This window comes from Tachyglossus aculeatus, chromosome 4 (genome assembly GCF_015852505.1).
Source record: "Tachyglossus aculeatus isolate mTacAcu1 chromosome 4, mTacAcu1.pri, whole genome shotgun sequence".
In the NCBI taxonomy this organism is placed as follows: Eukaryota; Metazoa; Chordata; class Mammalia; order Monotremata; family Tachyglossidae; genus Tachyglossus; species Tachyglossus aculeatus.
Window position 1 is genome coordinate 111,414,753 of NC_052069.1, and position 23,252 is coordinate 111,438,004.

General features: G+C 55.5%; 1 protein-coding gene across 1 annotated transcript in view; it reads right to left on the bottom strand.

Moving 5' to 3' along the window:
• The window catches only part of ADAMTS13 (ADAM metallopeptidase with thrombospondin type 1 motif 13), a 36,975-nt gene that overhangs the window by 6,805 nt on the left and 6,918 nt on the right, over positions 1-23,252 (bottom strand). The window contains exons 5-28 of the mRNA XM_038744648.1: positions 22,246-22,529; positions 20,609-20,747; positions 20,222-20,361; positions 19,368-19,451; positions 19,088-19,212; positions 17,502-17,648; positions 17,053-17,190; positions 16,661-16,811; positions 16,315-16,419; positions 15,839-15,990; positions 15,643-15,706; positions 15,007-15,133; positions 14,154-14,302; positions 12,909-13,029; positions 12,673-12,753; positions 10,700-10,881; positions 8,737-8,872; positions 8,463-8,592; positions 7,853-8,035; positions 6,539-6,728; positions 5,349-5,466; positions 4,093-4,222; positions 2,626-2,802; positions 1,401-1,605 (exon numbers count right to left, since the gene is read on the bottom strand). Coding sequence (XP_038600576.1) covers positions 1,401-1,605; positions 2,626-2,802; positions 4,093-4,222; positions 5,349-5,466; positions 6,539-6,728; positions 7,853-8,035; positions 8,463-8,592; positions 8,737-8,872; positions 10,700-10,881; positions 12,673-12,753; positions 12,909-13,029; positions 14,154-14,302; positions 15,007-15,133; positions 15,643-15,706; positions 15,839-15,990; positions 16,315-16,419; positions 16,661-16,811; positions 17,053-17,190; positions 17,502-17,648; positions 19,088-19,212; positions 19,368-19,451; positions 20,222-20,361; positions 20,609-20,747; positions 22,246-22,529 — 3,458 coding nt within the window. The remainder of the gene's footprint in view (positions 1-1,400; positions 1,606-2,625; positions 2,803-4,092; positions 4,223-5,348; positions 5,467-6,538; positions 6,729-7,852; positions 8,036-8,462; positions 8,593-8,736; positions 8,873-10,699; positions 10,882-12,672; positions 12,754-12,908; positions 13,030-14,153; positions 14,303-15,006; positions 15,134-15,642; positions 15,707-15,838; positions 15,991-16,314; positions 16,420-16,660; positions 16,812-17,052; positions 17,191-17,501; positions 17,649-19,087; positions 19,213-19,367; positions 19,452-20,221; positions 20,362-20,608; positions 20,748-22,245; positions 22,530-23,252) is intronic.

Consider the following 23,252-nt stretch of genomic DNA (forward strand, 5'->3'; position numbering starts at 1 on the left):
TGTGAGCTCACTGTGGGCAGGGAATGGCACTTGGGAAATACAAATGCTTCATACAGTGCTCTGCACACAGTAAGTGCTCAATAGAGAGGACTGAATGAATGAAGGAATGCAAGGGACACATTTAAGCACCACTTTAATTTTTTTTTTTTTTTTTTAGCAGTATTTGCTAAACACTTTACTACGTACAAGGTACTCTGTACTAAGCGTCGGGGTAGATTCATTCATTCAGTTGTATTTATGGAGCGCTTACCAATAATAATAATTGTGGTATTTGTTAAGCACTTAACTATGTGCCAGGCAATGTACTGAGCGCTGGGGTTGATACAAGCAGATTGGGTTGGACACAGTCCCTGCCCCCCGTGTGGCTCCCAGTCCTCATCCCCATTTTACAGTTGAGGGAACTGAGGCCCAGAGAAGTGAAGTGACTGGCCCAAGGTCACACAGCAGATAAGTGGCGGGGCCGGGATTAGAACCCGAGTTCTATCCACTGCGCCATGCTCTTTCTCGTGTTCAAAGCACTGAACTAAGAGCTTGGGAGAGCACAATGTAACAATCAACAGACACACTCCCTGCCCACATGCTTACAGTCTAGAGGGGGAGACAGACATGAACTGAATTAAATAAATTAATTAAATTAATTAAATTAATTACAGATTCAGTCGTACAGATATACAAGGTAATCAGGCTGGACACGGTCCCTGTCCCCCACGGGACTCAGTCTTAATCCCCATTTTGCAGATGAGGGAACTGAGGAGAAGTGAACTGAGGGACCTAACGTCAGCCAGCCGGGAAATTCATTCATTCATTCATTCATTCAATCGTATTTATTGAGCGCTTACTGTGTGCAGAGCACTGGACTAAGCGCTTGGGAAGTACAATCAATCGTATTTATTGAGCGCTTACTGTGTGCAGAGCACTGTACTAAGCGCTTGGGAAGTACAGGTTGGCAACTTATAGAGACAGTCCCTACCCAACAGCGGGCTCACAGTCAAGAAGGGGGAGACGGAGAACAAAACAAAACATAGTAACAAAATAATATAAATAGAATAGATATGTACAAGTAAAATAAATAGAGTAATAAATACATACAAACATATATACATATATACAGGTGCTGTGGGGAAGGGAAGGTGGTAAGGCGGGGGGGATTGAGAGGGGAAGGAGGGGGCTCAGTTTAGGAAGTGATGGAGCTGGGAGAAGAACTCAGAACAGTGCTTCGCACATAGTAAGCGCTTAATAAATGCCATCAAAAAAACCCCCAAAAACTCAGGTCCTCTGCCTCCCGGGCCCGAGCTCTAACCACTAGGCCACACTGCCTCCCCCCGAGGGGATCCTACCGGGCGTGTCTGGGACGAAGGAGCATAAAGAACACCTCTCCGTGCCCAGACGGCGGTAAGTACCTGTGTCCAGTTGCTGAAATGCCACCGGTACGTGCAGGGGGCAAGGTTGCAGGGGACGCTAGCCGGAGGCCTGGCCGCCCCCGCGCACGCCGCGTCCTCCTCCGCCGACTCCCGGCCGTGACGCAGCCGCACGCACCTCACCGTGCCGTTGGCTGCTCCCGGGCCACAGCTGGAGGAGCACGGGCCCGTGGCCGTCACCGTCCACCTGCGGCCAAGCGGGAGACGGGACACGACCTCAGGGCCGCTGCGAGCTTCTCCACCGTAGGCGTCGGGGGACTCCGTTTCTGCCCCACGCTCCCACCTGCCTCGTACGGTGCTCTGAACAGAGTACTGAGAATACCTGTGGTATTTGTACTACGGGCTAAGTGCCGTTCTAAGTGCTGGGGTAGAGACAGATTTACCCGGTCGGACACGGTGCCTGTCCCACATGGGGCTCGCCGTCCGGGTAGGAGGGAGAAGTGAGCCCGTTTCTAGACTGGGAGCCCGTTGTTGGGTAGGGACCGTCTCTAGATGTTGCCAACTTGGACTTCCCAAGCGCTTAGTCCAGTGCTCTGCACGCAGTAAGCGCACAATAAATACGATTGAAAGAATTTAATCCCCCTTTTACAGATGGAGTAACTGAGGCCCAGGGAAGTGAAGCGACTTGCCCGAGGTCACACAGCGGATGTGCGGCAGAGCCGGGTTTAGAACCCAGGTCCTCTGACTGCTAGGCCAGTGCTCTTTCTACCAAGCCACACTGCTTCAGTGGATGCTCAGTGAATGCCGTTGCTCTGATGAGGGGGGAGGAGAGGAAGAGCATCCCACGGGACGAAAGTGGGCAACCTTTCCTTCTCCCTCCGTAGGCTCTCCAGAGGGTCAGGACGCTCACTCTGGGAATTACTGTTAGCCCCCCTTTCCAAAAGGGGAAACCAGGGTCGGCAAAGCCAGCTTCCTGAGTCCTCGGGACAAACCAGCGCTGGGAAGAATCCCGATCCCGGCCCTCGAATCAGCGCCGTGGATCCTCCATCCAGGTGATCTGGGCATGCGAGTTCCGACCACCCCCGCAAATGGGAACGAGCCTCCGACCCCCAAGTGGGAGGGGAGGGTGGGAAGGGGACGGGAGAGGAGGGGGTCCCACAGACTCTTGTCCTGCCTGCCTCGCCCGACCTTCCCGCGCTCTCCCCTCCCACGCAGGCGGTCCAGGAGCTGAGAGAGCGGCTCTCAGATGTGCCTGGGCGGCACCGACCTGGGAGGGCACGGCTCCGGGTTGCACGGTTCCCGCTCCACCGGGCGAGGCAGGCCCTGGCACTGGGCATCAGCCACCACCTCCTCTTCTTCCCCACTGCCCCTGGCACAGTACAGGATCCTCCGCATGATCCCACCACCGCAGCTCACACTGCACGAGTCCAACTTGGGCCTCCAACTGCAAAAAAACAGGCTTAGTAACGAGCCCTTTCAGGGCCAGAGAACCCACCATCATGGGCACCCGCGAGTTCCACCTGCCCTCCAGGGCCCAGGAAACTCCCCCAAATCAAAGCTCAGGCGCTCAGTACAGTGCTCTACAACACAGAAGCAGCGTGGCCTAGTGGACAGAGCACGGGCCTGGGTTCTAATCCCAGCCCCACCACTTGACTGCTGTGTGACTTTGGACAAGTCACTTCACTTCTCTGTGTGTCTCAGTTACCTCATCTGTAAAATGAAGATAAGGACGGAGAACCCCATGTGGGACAGGGACTGTGTCCATCCTGATTAGCTTGTATCTACCCCAGCGCTTAGTACAGCGCCTGGCACATAGTAAACACTTAACAAATACCATTTAAAAAATTAAATAATAATAATAATGACGGCATTCATTAAGTGCTTACTATGTGCAAAGCACTGTTCTAAGCATTAGGGAGGTTACAAGGCGATCAGGTTGTCCCACAGGGGGCTCACAGTCTTCATCCCCATTTATGATGGCATTTATTAAGCGCTTACTATGTGCAAAGCACTGTTCTAAGCATTAGGGAGGTTACAAGGGGATCAGGTTGTCCCACAGGGGGCTCACAGTCTTCATCCCCATTTAACAGATGCGGTAACTGAGACCCAGAGAAGTGAAGTGACTTGCCCAAAGTCACACAGCTGACAGTTGGCGGAGCCGGGATTGGAACCCATGACCTCTGACTCCAAAGCCCGTGCCTTTTCCACTGAGCCACGCTGCTTCTCTGTGCCACTGACTGTTATACGGAAGGGGTTGGGGGTGGAGCTGTGAGAAGTCCCTATTCTGGGGTTCAGTTTCCACAGGATTAGCATTAGCTCTGCTAATATCTCTGACGCTAATCCACTTTGGAAGGGCTACTTCCTCTAGTACTCTAGTACAGTGTTTGCACATAGTAGGTGTTTAATAAATACCACAATTAAAGAGGAGAGAATGCCAGTTTTGGAACCCAGCAGGTGCTCTATCTCTCTCTCTCGGGCCACCCTGCTGCCCTTATCCATGCGGTGGCAAACACAAGTAAAGAATATGTGTTTTTTTAGTACAGGAACTCTGGGCAGAAGCATTATGTGCCTCAACGACGCTATACAGCCTCTAAAGCAAACTACTTCCTTCTTCCTGCGTGACTTGTTTAGGTTTTCTGAGAGCGTGGGCTTAAAAAATGACTCCTCGCTGCCCGGAAGCCACAGTACAATGCTCGTGGAGGAGGCGAGGGCGGCAGGATAGCGCTTTCCTCACCTTGGGGGGCACGGAGCAGCGCGGCAGATCTCCTGGCGGCGCCCCGGCTTTCTCACTGCCTCACACTGCGCTTCCTGGACCTCTTCCCGGGTGGCAAAATCCACACACACGTAATGCAGCTCCATCAGACCTGAGGGGAGGGTGGGAGGAGAGGAGATAATAATAATAATGATAGCATTTATTAAGCGCTTACTATGTGCAAAGCACCGTTCTAAGCACTGGAGAGGTTACAAGGTGATCAGGTTGCCCCACGTGGGGCTCACAGTCTTAATCCCAATTTTACAGATGAGGCCACTGAGGCCCAGAGAAGTGAAGTGACTTGCCCCAAAGCACCCAGCTGACAGTTGGCGGAGCTGGGGTTTGAACCCATGACCTCTGCCTCCAAAGCCCGGTGCCGCGGCAAGGGGATGCTCATCAGTTATGCTGTTCGACCCCGGCTGGCAGGCGGAGAACACGGACGGAAGGCCTGGACTCCGGTAGCACGCTCTCCCCTTTCTCCGACCACCAAGAGGCGCAGGCCGAGCCAAGGCCCGACGCTGAGTTCGAGACGCGAGCCGTGCCGGCCACCCCAGACTTGGCCCGGACCCTGCGCTTCTCCCACAGGGTAGAAGCAGCGTGGCTTAGTGGCTAGGGCCCGGGCCTGAGAGTCAGAAGGACCTGGGTTCTAATCTGGGTGTCTGTTGCGTGACCTTGGGCAAGTCACTTCTCTGGGCCTCAGTGATCTCATCTGGAAAATGGGGATTAAGAGTGTGAGCTCAATGTGGGACCGGGACTACGATTAACCCCAGGGCTTAGAACAGTGCTCGGCACACCGTAAGCGCTTAAACGAGTACCAACATTATTATTTATTTTTATTAGGTGAACCGTGTGTGGCGGGGGGATACTTTGGGGAGCTGCCCGGGGCAGATGGGAGTAGCCGGCATGCTTCCTTAGCCTCCATCAGAGGGGCGATTTTCCGGCAGAATCCGTTTTCATTCATTCATTCATTCAATCGTATTGAGCGCTTACTGTGTGCAGAGCACTGTACTGAGCACTTGGGAAGTACAAGTCGGCAACAGATAGAGACGGTCCCTACCCAACAACGGGCTCACAGTCTAGAAGGGGGTGACGGACAACAAGACAAAACACGTAGACAGGTGTCAAGTCGTCAGAACAAATAGAAATAAAGCTCCATTTATTCCGGCTCTCCGGGGGAGCTGCCGCTTGTGCCCCTCGATGCCGGGGCGGACACGCCGCCGCTCAGTTCTCGCCCTCACCTTGGCCACAGGAGACCGAGCACGGCCCGCCCACGGGGCTCCAGACGCCTTCCGTGCGATTCTTCCGGTCGGCACGCGGGGATGTGACTGCCTCCTCCCCCGAGGACTCCGTTTTCGGCTGTACGGAAACGAAAGGGAAAATCCCACGGGGAGTACGTGGACGGAGAGCCGACCGAGCACGGAATCTGGGACCTGGGACACGCGACCCCACCCGCCCCGCCCAGACACCCCGGGAGCTGGCCAGAACGGCTTGGGAAAGTGGAAGCAGTTGGTGCCGAGGTGGTCTTGGCATCAATCAGTGCTGTTTATTGAGTGCTTACTGTGTGCAGAGCACTGTACTAAGCACTTAGTGCTGAACTGAGTGCTTAGCACTGAGAAGCAGCATGGCGTAGTGGATAGAGCACGGGCCTGGGATTCGGAAGGACCTGCCAAATCCCGTTCTAATCCCGACTCCGCTACTTGTCTGCTGCGTGACCTTGGGCAGGTCACTTCGATTCTCTGGGCCTCATTTACCTCATCTGTAAAATGGAGGATGAGACTGTGAGCCCCACGTGGGGCAGGGACTGAGTCCAACTCGATTTCCCCTTTTAGACTGTGAGCCCAATGTTGGGTAGGGACTGTCTCTATATGTTGCCAATTTGTACTTCCCAAGCGCTTAGTACAGTGCTCTGCACATAGTAAGCGCTCAATAAATATGATTGATTGATTGATTGATTGATTTGCTTCTAGCCAGCCCAGCCTTAACGCAGTGCCCGGTACACAGTAAGCACTTAACGGATCCCACAATTCTAATTGTTAAGTGCTTAGCATAGCTCCTTTCTTCCTGGTGCAGGCTCAGTTTCCCTGCCTCACTCCCAGCCAGGTGGCCCAACCTAAACTCCTCCTCCAGATACCATCGCCGGGTCTTCCGGCAAACAGGGAAGAAGTGCCGGGATGATGCCTTCCAGGGATGGATCCAAAGGATGGGTCCCAGGGAGCCTCTGGGAGCAGAGAGCGGTGCTCCCAGCTTGGATAGGTAGCATTCTCTCTCATTCTTTCTCTCTTTTTCTCTCTCCCTCCCTCTCCAATGAGATGGACGATCACAAAAGGCATCCGTTCTCCTTCTCCCCGTGGGCTGACGGTGAGAGGTCTAGGCCCCCCAGCCTGACGGGACCTCCGCCCTCAGCAGACAGTGGGGTGAGGGTACTCACCGCGCCCCAAGCCAGGGGACAGTTGGCCAACAAGCACGGCATCAGGTGCGGGGGCTTCTCTTCCCCGGAGCACGGACCGTCCCCCACGGGGATTTCCAGGCCAGCCCGGACATGTACGCAGGTCACGTTCCTCTGGGACACTCCCGCGCCGCAGGCTGAAGAACACCGGCTCCACGCGGACACCTTCCACCTGAGATCCGCAAACAACGGCCAACGGCTGATTGTCCCCCGCTGCTTCCCCCGCATCCAGACCCTGAGCAGGACCGCACCCGGCAGCTAAGTTAGTGACCCAAATTCCTGGGATTGGGAGCCCCGCTTGGGACGGGGACTGGGTCCAACCCGATGACCATTCAACCGATGGGATTGACTGAGCACTTCTTATATGCGGCGCTCTGGGCTGGGAGCTCTACGAATGTGTCCGTTTACTGTTATAGCGTACTCTCCCACGCACTTAGTGATAATAATACTACTTATGGTGCTTGTTAAGTGCTTACTATGTGCCGAGCACTGTTCTAAGCGCTAGGGGAGTTAGAAGGTTGTCAGGTTGGACACAGTCCCTGTCATCATCATCAATCGTATTTATTGAGCGCTTACTGGATGGATGGGGAAAGAAAAGACTTAGTCTGGGAAGGTTTCTTTCATTCTTTCATTCATTCAATCACATTTATTGAGCGCTTACTGTGTGCAGAGCACTGTACTAAGCACTTGGGAAGTACAAGCTGGTAACATATAGAGACGGTCCCTACCCAACAACGGGCTCACAGTTTAGAAGGGGGAGACAGACAACAAAACAAAATATGTAGATGGGTGTCAAAATGAAGCAGCACGGCGAACTGGATAAACCTGGAGATCAGAAGGACCTGGGTTCCAATCCCCGCTCTGTCTGTTGTGTGACCCAGGGCAAATCACTTCACTTCTCTGGGCCTCAATTACCTCGTCTGCAAAATGGGGATTAGGACTGTAGCCCCATGTGGGACAGGAGACTGTGTCCAACCTGATGACCTCTGACTCTCCCAAGCGCTTAGTACAGTGCTCTGCATTCCGTAAGCGCCCAATAAATACGATTGACTGACTGCCACCTCGCTTTCGACTGCAGAGAGACAGGTCAGCCTCGTGGCAAAGAGGGCCCGGGGGCCCGCTCGGTTGTTTATTTACCGATGGCATTTGGTAAGTGTTCGCTCTGTGCCGGGCACCGTACTGAGCGCCGAGGTGGATGCCCGCTCGTCGGGTCGGACGCGGTCCCTGCCCCACCTGTGCGGGGAGGGAGGAGGAAAGACCCGGTCGCCCCTCGGCAGGACCCCCGTGGCTGGTTACCTGGCGGGGCAGGGTCCGGCCTGGCAGGGCTCGGTGGCTGCAGGCCGGGGAGACGCTCTGCACATGGCGTCGGGAAGTGCCAGCACCAGGCTGCCCTTCTTGTGCAAGCAGCGCACCTCCCGCTCCCTCACGCCGTCGCCGCCGCAGGGGACACTGCAGGGGCCAAAGTCTCCCGCTGCCCAGCTGAGGAAGGCCGCGGGGACCGGGTCAGGCCCGGCTGCTCCTGCCAGCCCCTCCAGGGAGGCCGAGGGGCTAGTTCTGCTCCCTGATGGAGGCCGGGCGGGGAAGCCAGGCGGGGCTAGCTCCGCTCCCCCAAGGCAAGGTGGGTGGGCGAGCCAAGAGGGCTAGCTCTGCTCCCCAGTTCTGATCAGGGCCAGGCTGGACTAGTCCCCTCAATTTCAGCTGACGGCAGAGATGCCCTCTCCGCCCAGGGGACGGAGGCTACAGAGGCGATGGGTGCCGGACTCCCGGGCCCGCTCATCCCCGGCCGCTGACGACACTGGAAAGGCCCCAAAACAGCGGCAGAGAAGCCCTGATTTGGGGACTCGGAGAATCCCGGCTTTTTCGCTGAGGTAAACGGGAAAGAGGACCCAGCCCCGAAGGCGCTCACCTCGGCGGGCAGACCCCTGGGGCACAGGGCTCCTGCCAGGGCGGAGGCCGAGGCGTCCCTCCGCAGCGGGCCGCGTCGGTCGGCTCCCGGCCGGTCCGGTCGAAGCAGCGGTAACTCACCCGCCGGACCCCTGGAAGGCGGAGAGAGGTGGAGAGGGCGGGCTGGGCGAGCACCATCAACGGCCGGGAGCTCTGGGCCGGGTGCGGGAGCCGGGGAGGGGGCTCCCGAACCCCGGCGAGAAGGGGGCCGCCCACGCCAGCCTCCCAAGCCTCACCTTCCCCACAGCTCACCGAGCAGACCCCGGCCACCGCGGCCCACGCCCACGCCGGCCTCGCCGTCGGCTGGAAGTAGCTGAAGGTGATGTCTGGACTGGTGATGTTTCCGTACTCTCTCCCATACTTCCTGTAAACCTGGGTCGGGAGGGGATGGGACAAAGGACCTCGGCGGCTCAGGTGGCTCGTTCTGCTGTCCTGTACTCTCCCAAGAGCTTATGCTCTGAACATAGTAAGCGCTCAATAAATACCACCGATTGATTGATTGACTGGTGGCGGTGGTGGCCAAGCAGCGTGACTCAGTGGAAAGAGCCCGGGCTTTGGAGTCAGAGCTCACGGGTTCAAATTCCGGCTCCGCCACTCGTCAGCTGTGTGACTTGGGGCAAGTCACTTCACTTCTCTGGGCCTCAGTTCCCTCATCTGTAAAATGGGGATTGACTGTGAGCCCCACGTGGGACGACCTGATCACCTTGTACCCTCCCCGGTGCTTAGAACAGTACTTTGCACATAGTAAGCGCTTAATAAATGCCATCATCATTATTATTATTAAAGCAGTCTCTGAGGATCATGCTGGAAACAATGTGGCCTAGTGGAAAGAACGCAGGCCTGGAGGACCTGGGTTCTAATCTCGGCTCTGCCCTTCACCTGCCGTGTGACCCTGGGCAAGACACTTCAATTCTCTGGGCCTCGGTTTCCTCAACTGTAAAATGGGAATTCAATCCCACCCCCTCTCCCTATGCTGTGAGCCCCAGGTGGTACAGGGACTGTGTCCAACCTGCTTAGCTTGGATCTACTCCAGGGCCATGAACAGTTCTGGCACCTAGTAAGTGCTTAACAAATACCATTTAAAAAAACCTGTCATCATCATCATCAGTGATATTTACTGAGTGCTTACTGGTGCAGAGCACTGTATTAAACACTTGGGGAGTGCAATGTGTAATACAACGGAGTTAGTAGGTAGGTTCCCTGCGCAAAAGCTTATAATTCTAGAGGGGGAGACAGACATTAATATAAATGTATAATGTATAATGTTAATATAAATGTATAATTTATAATACATAGCTTAAAGATATGCGTATAAGTGCTGTGAGGTTGAGGGTACAGGTCCACCCTCCTACTTAGACTGTGAAGACTGTGAATCACCTTGTAACCTCCCCAGCGCTTAGAACAGTGCTTTGCACATAGTAAGCGCTTAATAAATGCCATTAAAAAAAAAAAACCCACATGTGTGACAGGGACTGTGTCCAACCTAATTAATTTGTACCCACCCCAGTGCTCAGAACAGTACTTGGCACATAGTAAGCACTTAATAAATACCATAAAAAACCTCCTCCTCCTCCTCCTCATCATCATTATTATTATTTACAGCACTTACTGTGTGCATACGGTAAGCGCTTAATAAAAACCGTAATTATTATCAACAGAATTAAAGATTTCTGCTGGCTAGCTCGGCTAGCTAGCTAACCACGATGACCACGGAAGACCCTCAGGGTCCTTCTGTTTTAAGAGCTCGATTGAAGACGGATCCAGAACAAATCTGTAACATCTCTGTACCGAGCAGCTAACGGTAACTCAGACGGACACAGAAAAATGTCCACCTTTCCGGTCATATTTCCGATCATACAAACATGTTCTGGGAAAACAGAACTGTGCGGGCTTGGGAGCATTCCCATCTGTAGGTGCACGAAGAGCATTTCAAATCACCTCTGACAGAAGCAAGATAAGACATCCCTTAAACAAACTCGGTACCAGCTCTGAGAGGTGGGAAACCCCTGAACCCAGGGAGTTCTTTCACTTTCACTCATTTCTACAAACGCCTTGTTTAGTTGGAGAATTTGAGGTTTGGAGCGGGTTGGATCCTAGGCTAAGCTTGGCCATTGAGAAGTGCTGGACCACCCGCCCTGGGCATCCACCCGGGCACCCCCCCGGCATCTCCGGGCCGCTCCCCAGCTTCCTCCTACCCACCTGGATCTCGACGACTTCCCAAGTGGGTCCCACGATGTGAATTTCCTCCAGGCGGGGCAGCTTGTCCTCGGTGAGGAACAGCTTGTACGCGATCTGGCTGTCTTCCAGAAGCGAGGGGTAGGTAACGTTCAACGAGATACGCGTCTTTCCGGCCACCACGTACCGCCCTCTCACCTTCACGGCTACAGTCGGGGCAGGACGAAGGAGGTCACTACCTGTTTCGCTTCCTCTTATCAAACTTGGGCTACTGTGTTATGTCGTACAGCCCCGAGCGCTTAGTACGGTGCTCTGCACATGGTAAGTGCTCAAGAGATACCATTTTTTATAGTATTCGTTAAGAGCACACTACCTGTGAAACTCCGTTTTGAAAGCTCAGTAGATACAAGTTAATTAGGTTGGACACAGGCCCTGTCCCACGTGGGGCTCACAGTCTAAGGAGGAGGCAGATCGGGCGAACCGAGGCACAGAGAAATGAAATGCCTTGCCCAAGGTCACGTAGAGGCAAGTGGCAGAGCCAGGATTAGAACCCAGGTCCTCTGACTCCCAAGCCCGTGCTCTGCTCTTTCCACACAGCCAGGTTGATTCTCACCATTGATGATGACGATACGTATGTACCCAAGGACGGGGAATCAGGAGAGACTGTCTGGGCGGGGAAGTATCCTGCTTGGGAGTGTAGAGGAGTCAGCAAAGCGGGCCGTGGGGTAAGAGGGGAAATGGTGCATATATAAAAAGAAGCTTGAATGACCCTGGCAACAAGAAACAGGTCTGCTGTGACTATGTTAGTCACTTGACCACTGAAAAATCTAGGCCTTGCACTTCTGGGCTTTCCCCATTGCAATGTGGTCACCACAGCGCTGGCCCTGACAGGTTTTTTGGGGGTTTTTTTTTCCATGGATGAGAGAGCTGGGTGTGGGCCGGACACAGAGAAGCAGCAGACGATGAGGAACGTCTCTTTCGCTCTCCTACCCTCAGGCCGCTGCTCTCCCTACCTTCAAAACCCTTCTGAAATTGCATCTCCTCCAGGAGGCCTTCCTTGATCTTTTTTTGTGGGTACAGAATGTCTGTTAGATCGTTACATTGCACCCTCCCAAACGCTTAGTACAGCAAGTCTTCAATAAATATGGTTGATTAATCGATCGACTGATTTCTAATCTTCCCTCCTTATGGAGCACGCTGGCCTAGTGGAAAGAGCACAGCCCTGGGATTCAGAGGAGCTGGGTTCCAATCCCCGCTCCGCCATGGCCTGCTGTGTGACCATGGGCAACTCATTTAACTTTGCTGTGCTTCTGTTACCTCATCTGTAAAATGGGGATTCAAGTTTTGTTCTCCATCCTACTTAGACTGTGAGGCCTGTGGGGGACAGGGCCTATGTCAGACCTGATTGTCTTGCATCTTCCCAGCCCTTAGAATAGTGCTTGACGCGTAAAAAGCGCTTAACAAGTACCACAACTGATATTATTATGTCCCCCCAACCGCCACACAGCCCTTCATTCGACTGTATTTCAACTGTACTTATTCTGTCGTATTTATTGAGCGCTTACTGTGTGCCCTTCTGTGGCACTTTGCGTGCACTTTCCTTCTAGGTGGAGTTTCTTCTGTTGGTCTCCCCAGCTAGCTCCTCAAGGGCCCGGATCACATCGACTAAATCTCTGGTACTGTCCCCGGGCCTGAGTGCAGGCCTCTGCCCACATATTTATTACTCTATTTATTTATTTATTTATTTATTTTACTTGTACATTTCTATCCTACTTATTTTATTTTGTTGGTATGTTTGGTTCTGTTCTCTGTCTCCCCCTTTTAGACTGTGAGCCCACTGTTGGGTAGGGACTGTCTCTATGTGATGCCAATTTGTACTTCCCAAGCGCTTAGTACAGTGCTCTGCACATAGTAAGCGCTCAATAAATACGATTGATTGATTGATTGATTGATTAGGCACTCAAGAAAAAAGCCTGCCTGGTAGACGGATTGCTCACCCAAATGCGTGAAGAGAGGCTTCCGGTTGACGACGTGCACGGCGGTGAGATTGGGAGGGATGGTCAGGAACGTGACATACTCTGGAAGTGGATGGAGAGAAAGAGCCGGGCTCCTCCGTTCCGGGCCCCCTCGGGTTACCCCAGAAAACCAGGGAGAAAGGAGAGGCCCGGTGGGGAGAAACGTCCCACGGGAACCGGAGCGCCGGCCGGGAATACGGAAAGGAACCCCACCCTACCTCCGGCTCTTCCCTCGGTGTAAGAGCCGCTCACTCTGCTGCACGTACTGTTATCTCCCCCACAGACCTGGCAGACGTCCATCACCTGCCGGGAGTCCATTCTGCCGTCGCATCCAAACACCTGAGCAAAGAAGAGGGGCAACGAGACAGGGTTTCCTCCCGCCAGTGGGGATGGACAGGGAAGGCTGCCCTGCCTGGGCCAGAGGCTCTTTTGAGGGAAAAAACATCTAATGATAATAATTGTGGTATTTATTAAGCGCTTACTATGTGCCAAGCACTGGACTAAGCGCTGGGGTGGTTACAAGCAAATCAGGTTGGGCACAGTCCCTGTCCCATATGGGGCTCACAGTCTCAATCCCCATTTTACAGACAAGGTAACTAAGGCACTGAGATGTGAAGTGGCATTTGTTAAGTGCTTACTGTGTGCCAGGAACTGTACTAAGCGCTGGGGGGAAAACAAGCAAATCTGTTTGGACACAGTCCCTGCCCCAGGCGGGGCTTACAGTCTCAATCCCCATTTTACAGATGAGGTAACTGAGGCACAGAGAAGTGACTTGCCCGGATTAGAACCCAGGACCTTCTGACTCTCAGGCCTGTGCTCTTTCCACTATGCCACGCTCCTACTATTCAGCATCTGAACTGGCGTCCACCTAATGTTGGCAGGGAACGGGCCGGGCAGAAAATAGCAATGCGCTTGGCGTCGTGTATCGTTCGACCCACTCTGGGGAGACCTGGCAACAATCCTGCCTGTCTGCTGAGAGGCAGAGAGCACTTCAGCTCTCTGCCCCGCCGCCGACCCTGTCCTTCCACCTGTGGGGTGGCCTGCGGCCTAGCCCGGGGTCTGGGGCAACCCCGGAGAGCAACTATCGGTCAAGTGGGCTCCCCGGCTGAGGGAGGATGCAATCCCGTGCCAAAACTGCCCCTTCTGCCGGATTCCTATCTTCTGCTTCTCAACCTCCATGCTGAATGACGACAGAAAATACCAGCATCCAACTTCCTCGAGCGTCCTCTGGCTAACGGCTCGGTTGCCGTAGTATCACTAGGAGACGGGGGAATCCTGTGACATTGCACCGCCGGTTATCAGGCCATGCCAGTCAGGGGCAGACCTAAGAGGCCTCCGAGGATTCATTATGCAGGTTACCGAGGAACGAATTTATTTCTCCGGGAGGTAATCCAAATACAGAAAGAACGAGAGGGAGAGAGCAAGCGGGAAGGAGGAGGAGAGAGAGAAGGGGCTACCCATACCCTGCAGCTCCCCATCACGCAGAGACTCAAGGTCCCCTCCTCCTGGGTACCACTCGGTTCGCACCGCGTTCCGTCCTGGAAACTGTCTCCACGGCTCACTATGAAGTTCTCCCCGGCCGCCCGGCACATGTGTTTGCACAGGCCATCCCCTAGAGAGGCGGAGAGGATGCTGGACTTCAGTATCACCAGTCCCGGTGGCTCGTGGGGTGGAGTGGGGGGCGAGAAGTGTGGCCTAGTAGATAGGCTTGGGAGTCAGAAGGACCTGGGTTCTAATCCCAGCTCTGCCACTTGTCTGCTGCGTGACCTTGGGCGAGTCACTGGGCCTCAGTGAAGTGGACCTCATCTGTAAAACGGGGATTCAGATTGTGAACCCCGTGTGGGACAGGGACCGTGTCCATTCATTCATTCATTCATTCAATCGTATTTATTGAGCGCTTACTGTGTGCAGGGCACTGTACTAAGTGCTTGGAAAGTACAATTCAGGAATAGAGACAATCCCTGCCCACATAGGGCTTACAGTCTAGGAGGGGGGAGGCAGACTTAAAACAAATAAACAGGCATCAATATAAATAAAAATATATATATACATACACATCAAAACAATTATACAGGGATCAATATAAATAGAAGTATACACCTATGCATACATGCATAAATACATACACATCCGAATTGCTCGTATCCACCCCGGCGCTTCGAATGCTGCCTGGCACATAGTAAGCGCTTAACAGATTCCACAATTGTCAATTATTATTAAGTGAGGAAGTGGGAGAGCCTGGAAAAAGGCCTTAAGATCCTTCTGTAATTGCCATTCCTCACCTCTCCCCGGCCCTTCTCCCGCTTCCGGCTCTACCTTGGCTGTACTGGGCAGCTGAAGTCCACTTGTAGAAAGACGGGAGCCCCGGGGGGATGTGCAGCGGCTTTAGATCCGTTGCAGTACACTGCTCAGACATGAAATCCAGCTGGCTCTTCGAACAGGCCTGTGGGAGGGAGAAGCCGATCATACCCCGAGGACAGCGGGGCTGGGAGTGGCTCCTGGATGGGACGAGGACAAGGAAAAGGAGAAGAGGGGGAAGAACGAAGATGAGGAGGAGAAAGAGGAGGATGAGGAGAAGGAAGAGAGGGAGGGGCGTACGATGGGAGGTGGAAGAGAAAACGGAGGAGGAAGCAGCTGGGGTGGATGAATGGAAAGTGAGTTCAGTCTAGGAAAAAAAATGGAGCGAAGAGGAGGATCGCAAAAGCAGGTGCAGGTTGGCCCGTCTCGGGGTTTACTTTCACGCTGAATCCCCAAGGCCGGGATCCGGGCCTCCCCCCGCGGCTGGCTCCCGAGACACACCAGACCCCACTCCCCTCGAGAAGTTTCCCGTCCATCCGCAGAGCGTCTTCCTGGCAGAGTGACACTGGAGCCCTGGGCCGGGGCCCTCCGTGGACAAACCGAGCCCCGCACGCCGGCCCGTGAATCCGGCCCGGTCCTACCGGGGCCGCCTACCTGGGTGTTGCACATTTCCGCCTGGAGGTCGGCCCCCTCGCAGCCCCGTCCCCCGAAGGCCGGTCTGGAAGGGATGAGGATGGGCAGGGGCCGCCAGGGCCCAGTCAGGGAAGGAGAGGGCGGCTTCGGCCCTCGCGGTCCCCCGGGGCCCCCCGGTCTCCCCCGGGCCGGAAACTGATGAGAAGGTCCCCCGTACCTGGGGTTGTTGCACTGCCGCCTCCTGATCACCACTCCTCCGCCACAGCTGCGGGAACAGGAGCTGGGGGCATCCCAGCCGGACCATTCCCCATGCACCACGGACACGGGGTCCAACTCTTCCAGAGAGCGACACCGGCCCCTGGAACACCACTGGAACGGGGCGTGCTGATCGGCCACGGTCCCCGGGCCATTTGCGCCGGCCCTCTCTCCCGCAGGGGTGGGCGGGGGTCCCACCGGTGAATGCCACCGATGGCTCCCCAGTTGAAGGGTGGCAACGGGGGTCAAGCGGCTAAGATCTCTGTCCAGGAGAGATGGGAGCCGCCCCTTGGGAGCTAAGATGGAGCTGGAAGAGCTGGGGCTCCGGGAAGGAGTGTAAAGGGGCACCACAGCTATTTTCCCAGAAGCCACCTCTTTGCTGGGAAATTAGACCCTTCCTCCGTCCCACGTGTTCCCCCCGCTCTCTTAACTCTTTACCTTATCGACCCCACATTCGGTTCCGTCCAGGAGAGGGATGAAAAGACGGCTACAGCTGGTCTGGTCCAGGGAATTCGTATGGCAGGAGAGGACCTTGCACGTGTCCTGATTCAATCAGTCAATAGAATTTATTGCAGAGCAGGGGACTGAGCATTCGGGAGAGCTCGTTGTCGGGACGGGGGGAGGGAGGGTAGGGGTGGAGAAAAGCCGCGGAGCCCAGACGGCCCGTCAGGCCCGCGTCCGATCCCGACCGTCCCTCCCCGAGCCCACGAGAACGGTGAGGTGGAGGCTGCCCGGGCAGGGACGAGGGGGGCGGGATCGGGACGGGCTCCGGGGTTCTACCTACAGTGTCGCTCCTGGCAAAGGTGCAGGCCACGGCTGAGCTCCCGAAGGCAATTCTGCACTGTTCGTCGGCTCCGTAGTAGAGGCCGGGCTGGCCCCCGGGGATGCTGCCATCCTGCTCCGGCAGGTCATCCACACAGCTTGCCTGCCCTGTGCTGGCACAGCCCCCACAGCCCTCACTCTTCGGCTGGGCCTCCCCCCCGGTCCTCGCTGAGAGGGCAGACCCCGGGGCGGAGGGCAAACTTACCGTCCGGATCTCAGAGATCGGAGCCCCACCACCACCAAGCCGACGGTCCCGGGGATGGGCGAGCTCCCCGGCCTGCCCGCCAGCCGCCCTCCCTCTCCCGGCTCGTGGGCCGGGGGGGGGGAGCGGGCGGGTTGCTCCGGCTCCGTTACCTAACGAAGTTCAGGAACTGCTCCCGGCTGCACTCGGACCAGGTGAGGTCGATGCTGTTGGGGTTGCCCTCCGAAGCCATGATGCTGTTGCTCCCGCTGCAGGGGCTGTTCTCGGTCCCGTCGTGATGGATTCCAAAGCTGGAGCCGGGATGGGCGGGTCACGGGGGCCCGGGGTGGCCCGCTCCCACTGAGGGGAAGGGGCTTGGGCCGGGAAAGCTCTCCTGGGACCCTCTGCCCACTCGCCCCGAGAGCCGACCTGGCTCCCCCGGGCCTCTGACTCCCCGAGGCAAGGCACGGTCAGCCCGGTGTGAAGCGTCCGGAGGGCAGGGGATGAATTCTCCCGGCTCCCCTACAAGCCAGGGCCTCCGTTCTGGGCCTACCCCGCCTCTGGGCAAAGCCGCCTCACTTCCGCTCCTGCCGTCCCGAGCCCCGGGCGTCCGACCGCTCACCTGTGTCCAATCTCATGGGCGATGGTGACCCCAAGGTCAAAGCCCGTGTCCTCGGTGATCAAGCAGTTCCAGGCGGAAGAGCAGGCCTCTCCGAACCGAGTGACCCCTCTAACCTGCTTGTTCCCATCGGGCAGCTCCAGGTCGAACCTCGGTGATGAAACGGAGAGACGTGAGGCGGGCTGACAAGGGTGCAGAGTCTCAGCGCTGCCCCCGAAATGACCGAGGGGCTCTTCCACAAGCCCATTCCCCCAACCCCCAATCTCCACCGGGGGAGGTGGCAATGTGACGACCCGGAATGGCAGAAGCGGTCTCCGGACCCAAGTCGTTTCCCACCCCGGGGTCAGAAGGAGCCGGTCAGATGCCGGAGAAGCGGTGGACCTAATGGATAGACCTACTGGGCGGATGACCCAGTGGACAGAGCACACGCCTGGGAGTCGGAAGGACCCGGGTTCTAATCCCAGCTCGTTCATTCATTCAACTGTATTTATTGAGCACTTACTGTGTGCAGAGCACTGTACTAAGTCCTTGGGAGAGTACAATATAACAGTAAACAGACACATTCCCTGCCCACAGTGAAGTTACAGTCTAGAGGGCTTGCTGTGTGACCTGGGGCAAGTCACCTAATTTCTCTGTGCTTCAGTTCCCTCATCTGTAAGGGATTAGGACTGGGAGCCCCAGGTGGGACAGAAGCTGTGTCCACACTATCTTGTATCTACCCCAATGCTTAGAACATTGCCTGGTACAAAGTAAGAATTTAACCAATGCAACTTTTAAAAAAGGCCACGTTCCTCCCTGGAAAATCATAGGAGCAATTTCCAGCCCCGAGGGAGTTTTGAGTAGCTGAATCTCGGGCCTACGGTGGCCCGGGGGTCTAGAGCTGAATTGGACTTCTGAGTTCACGAAATCTGGGACTGCACAGTACCCAGATTCGGCCCAGTCCATCCCCAGCAGGGCCCTAAGCCCTAGACGAGCAGTATTATGTAGCGGATAGAGCACGGGCCTGGGAGTGAGGTGGTCGTGGGTTCTAATCCTAGGCCCATCCCTTATCTGCCGTGTGACCAGGGGCAAGTCACTTCACTGGGCCTCAGTTCCCTCATCTGTAAAATGGGGATTGAGGCTGTGAGCCTATATATGTATATTGGCAGGCAGAGATCCTGTCTACCAACTCTTCTGTACATTCCCAAGTGCTAAGTACGGTGCTTTTGACACCCCCGATTGATTGATAATCCCAGGTCTGCGACTTGCCTGCTGGGTGACCTTGAGGAAGTCACTTTACTTCTCTGGCCTCAGTTTCCTCAACTGCAAAATGGGGACTAAACACCTGATCTCCCTTCCCTTAGGCCGTGAGCCCCATGAGGGCCAGGGACTGTGTCTGACTGGTTATTCTGCACCTCCCTCGGTGATCATCACGGTGGTTGGCCCGAAGGAAGCGCTTAACAGATACTGCCGTTATTCTTATTAGGAACAGCTGGCCCGGCCTCAGAACGCCAGCAGGGAAATGGCAAGCTAACTGACTGACTGTTCCTGCCTCCCCGGGATGCCCGCTGGCCCGGCTGACTTGCCCGTCCAGCCCTCTCGAGGCCCACCTGGTGATGTACAGGACGAGATCGGCATGCTGGGGGTCCGTGTCATCCGGGGGGTTGACCTTCCGGCTCCACTCGCATACGCTCAGCAGCGACGAGGAGATGTTTGTGCTGATATTCAGATTGGCCTGTACAGTAGCGGGAGGCAGGCCTGCCTTGGGTCCTCCTTGCGGGACGTGGAGGGGAGTGGGGGGGGGTTGTTCGCCTTCTGAACCCCGCCTGCTCCCCGCGGGGAAAAGGCTTGGGGCCAGAGGGGCTCCGCGTACCACGATCTGCCCCTTACCTCGGGCTCTGTAAGCACGATCATCTTGATCAGGTGAACTCGCAACTGGGCTCCCAGAGAAACGTCCCTCAGCAGTTCTGCGCCCTAGGGATGGGAGAAGGACGAAGGAGCTGGGCTGACTAGGGCGGCGAGAGGCTTGCCGTCCATGACCTCCCCTGGACCTATCAGCTAGTCAACCAATCAGTCATATTTAGTGAGCGCTTACTGGGAGCACCAGTTGGAATTAATCATATATACATATATCCGAAATTTGCTCATTTATCTATTTATTTGTTTATATTAACGTCTGTCTGCCCCTCTAGACTGTGAGCTCGCTGGGGGCAGAAATGTGTCTGTCTGTTGCTATACTGTCCTCTCCCAGGTACTTCGTACAGTGCTCTGCACACAGTAAGCACCCAATAAATATGATTGAATGAGTGAATGAATCACGGCAAAGCAGCAGAGTCCAGGCTCCACAGGCTGAGTGGAGATCTGGCTTCCAGTCACCCTCTCTGGGTGTCAGTTTCCCCAACTGTAACAGCGGAGGGGTTCGTTATGCACTTACTCGGTGCCAAGCACTGTACTAAATACAAGATTACCCAGATGGACATAGTCCCTGCCCACCTGGGGCTCTCAGTCTAAGTAGGAGGGAGGAGGATTTAATCCCCATTTTACAGATGAGGAAACTGAGGCACACAGAAGTGAAGGGACTTGCCCAAGGTCACAGAGCTGACAAGCGGCGGGGCCGGGATTAGAGCTGTAAAACGGGGACGATTTACGCTGTAAATCCCTGTAAACTGTAAAGCTGTAAAACGGGGCTCCGGCTCCCGCTCCCCACCGGCCCCGCTCCCCACACCTCTCCGGAGCACACTCACGATGTTGAGGTTGGTGAGGATGTACCGCTCTGTGTCCTCCCCGTGGAGCCGGTAGACGTCGGGCCCGACGACGATCATCAGTTCCAGGTGTCCGACGCTCCCCGTGGCCCGTTTCCAGATCCGGGGCCGGGCCTGAAAGGCTGCAGGGGGGCCGACGGGGAGGGGGAAGCGGGGGGACCCTTTAAGACGGCTCGAATCCGTCTCTCCGCCCAGACCCGACCCCGTTTCAATATGGCCGGGCCTCCTTCTGGATGCAAAGCCAAGCCTGCTGGTGGGGAGGCTTCCGGGGGAGACCAGAAGGTCCCTGGGGAGGCGGGAAAATATGAGGGCTTTGCCTGCCGGCGTTTCTGATAACGGGCCCTCTTTTCATCTCCGGCCCGCCGGTACCTTCCGGGGCCCGGGTTCTTCTCCCCATTCGATGGACGAGGTGGGGGTGGCCCTGGTGGCCGTCTGGCCGCGGGCTCCAGTGCTGCGTCCTCACCGGCTGGATGTGAAGCTGCTCCCCATCTACCAGGATGTCCCCTAGCTGAAAAGGACAGAAAAAGCCCAACACCCCCAACAATCCCTCCCGGCCCCCATCCACCTCCCGCTAGAGCGACCGGGTCTCCAGGCCTTAGAGAGGGGCTTCTCGGCCCCCTTCATGGAGACGCAATACGGCCTAGTGGATAGAGCCCAGGCCTGGGAGCCAGAAGGACCTGGGTTCTAATCCCGGCTCCATCTGCTTGTGTGCTGTGTGACCTTGGACGAGTCACTTTATTTCTCTGTGCCTCCGTTACCTCACCTGGAAAGTGGGGATTAAGACTGCGAGTCCATTAGGGGAGCGTGACTGTGTCCAACCCCATTATCTTATATCTGCAATACCTGCCACGTAGTAAGCACTTAACAAATATGATTAAATTAAAAAAAAAGTCCTCGCTCCGAGAAGACTTCTCTTCAGAATCCCACCACTAATCAGGGCAGGGACGCTGAAAGGGATGGAGGGAAGGATGTTCACAGTGGGGAGAAGGAAAGGTGTCCGTGCAGACCGCCTCTCCGGAAGGGAGTTAGAACCACCTTGCCAGCTTCCCGACCATCCTCCTCCGCCCCTCTTCCTTCTTGAAATCGGCCGGGCCCGCTGGGAGGTGTGTGACCAGCCCGGGTGCTGAGAATCAACCCCGGCATACGTACCCCACCACTTAGAATATGGCTGGGCACATAGTAAGCGCTTGATAAATACCATAAAAAAAAAAACAAGTCACTAACTTATCCTGCCCCACTCTTTCTCCACTGAGCTGAGAGGTGAACACGGGGTCTGAGAAAGGTTCAGAGGGAGAAATGGCACATTATAAAGCTCAAAGTGCTGTCCTTGGGGGACTCGCTAATAAGAGCCCTTCACTAGAGTCTACCCTTTACCACAGAGAAGCAGCGTGGCCTAGTGGAAAGAGCAGGGGCCTAGAAGTCGGAAGGCCTGGGTTCTAATTCTGCCTCTGCCATGTGTCTGCTGGGTGGCCACACCCAAGTCTCTTAACTTCTCCGTCCTCCTACTCAGACTGTGACCCCAGGTGGGACAGAGACTGCGCCCACCTGATTAACTTCCATCTCCCCTAGTGCTTAGAATAGTGCCTGGCATATTGATAGTGCTTAACGAATACTATCACTATCATTATCCACGGGAACCTATTCGCTTTCGTGGCTGGAACTTGGCAGCTTTTACGTTTCCCTTCATCCGTCTGTTATCGTGTCGGGGATTTTGGCACTCTCCCCGCTTCACGCTCTGGTAGGGCAGGGGCTAGGGACCATCTCTCCCTCTTGGTCTGCCCAGTTCGGGGCTCGGAGGGCGGCGCTTGGAGCAGACCATTAGCCGTATTTTACAATGTGCCGTTCGTCCCTCGGAACCTTTCTCGGGCCCTACGTTCACCTCTCAGGCAAGAAGAGAAAGAGTGGGGCAGGAACTGACCCCCTCCCTCCCTGTCCACCCCAACAACCTCCCTTTCCCCCCTAAGATGTTGGCTATGGGCCGAAGGGCCGGCGCCGGCGTCACTCACCAGCTGGCCCGAGCAGAGAGTGACCTTGGCGTCGGCCCGGCGGGGCAGCAGAACTCTCCCGCCGGCGAAGCAGTTGTCCGGGAAGCGCTTCAGCAGGCTCAGGGTGCCGTTCACCGCCCGCTCGCTGACGAAGGAGGGGCCCAGGAGGGCGAGCTCTTCTGGGAAGCGGAGGGCGTAGAGCCCTCCCAGGGCCCGGAAGGAGCAGCGCTGGGCCTTGCAGGGCAGCCCTGCCCAACGCTCATCTTCGCAGAGGCAGCTGAGTTGAACCAAGTCGAACTCCGGCACTGAAGGGAAGGAACCCACGGGGGTGATTCGGACTAGCCCCGGCAAAGCTTCGTATTGATTGAGCGCTAAAAACACGCAGAGCACCTTACGAAGCGCTTGGGAGAGTCCGATACAACATTATAACGGCCACATTCCCTGCCCATAACGAGTTCGCAGTCTAGACTTGGGGATGCCCAATTCGATCAATTAATCAATCGGTGGTATTTACTGAGTGCTTATTATGTGCACGAAGCCCTTGGGACACTACAACAGAGTTGGTGGACACGTTCCCTATTCGCAAGGACCTTACAGTGTAGAGGGGAAAACAGACAATGTAAATAAATCCATTGCAGACAATAAGCGATATGGGGCTGAGGGAGGAGTGAATAAAGGGCAGCAAATCCAAGCGCACGGGTGACGTACCCATATATACATAAGCGCTGTGGGGATGAGGGTGGGGTGAATATCGAGTGCTTGAAAGATAAAGATCTATATAGATCTATATAGATAAAGATCTTGTACATATCTATTCTATTTATTTTGTTAATATGTTTGGTTTTGTTCTCTGTCTTCCCCTTTTAGACTGTGAGCCCACTGTTGGGTAGGGACTGTCTCTATATGTTGCCAACTTGTACTTCCCAAGCGCTTAGTACAGTGCTCTGCACACAGTAAGCACTCAATAAATATGATTGATTGATTGATATAGATCCAACTGCACAGGTGCCGCATGAAGGAAAAGGGAG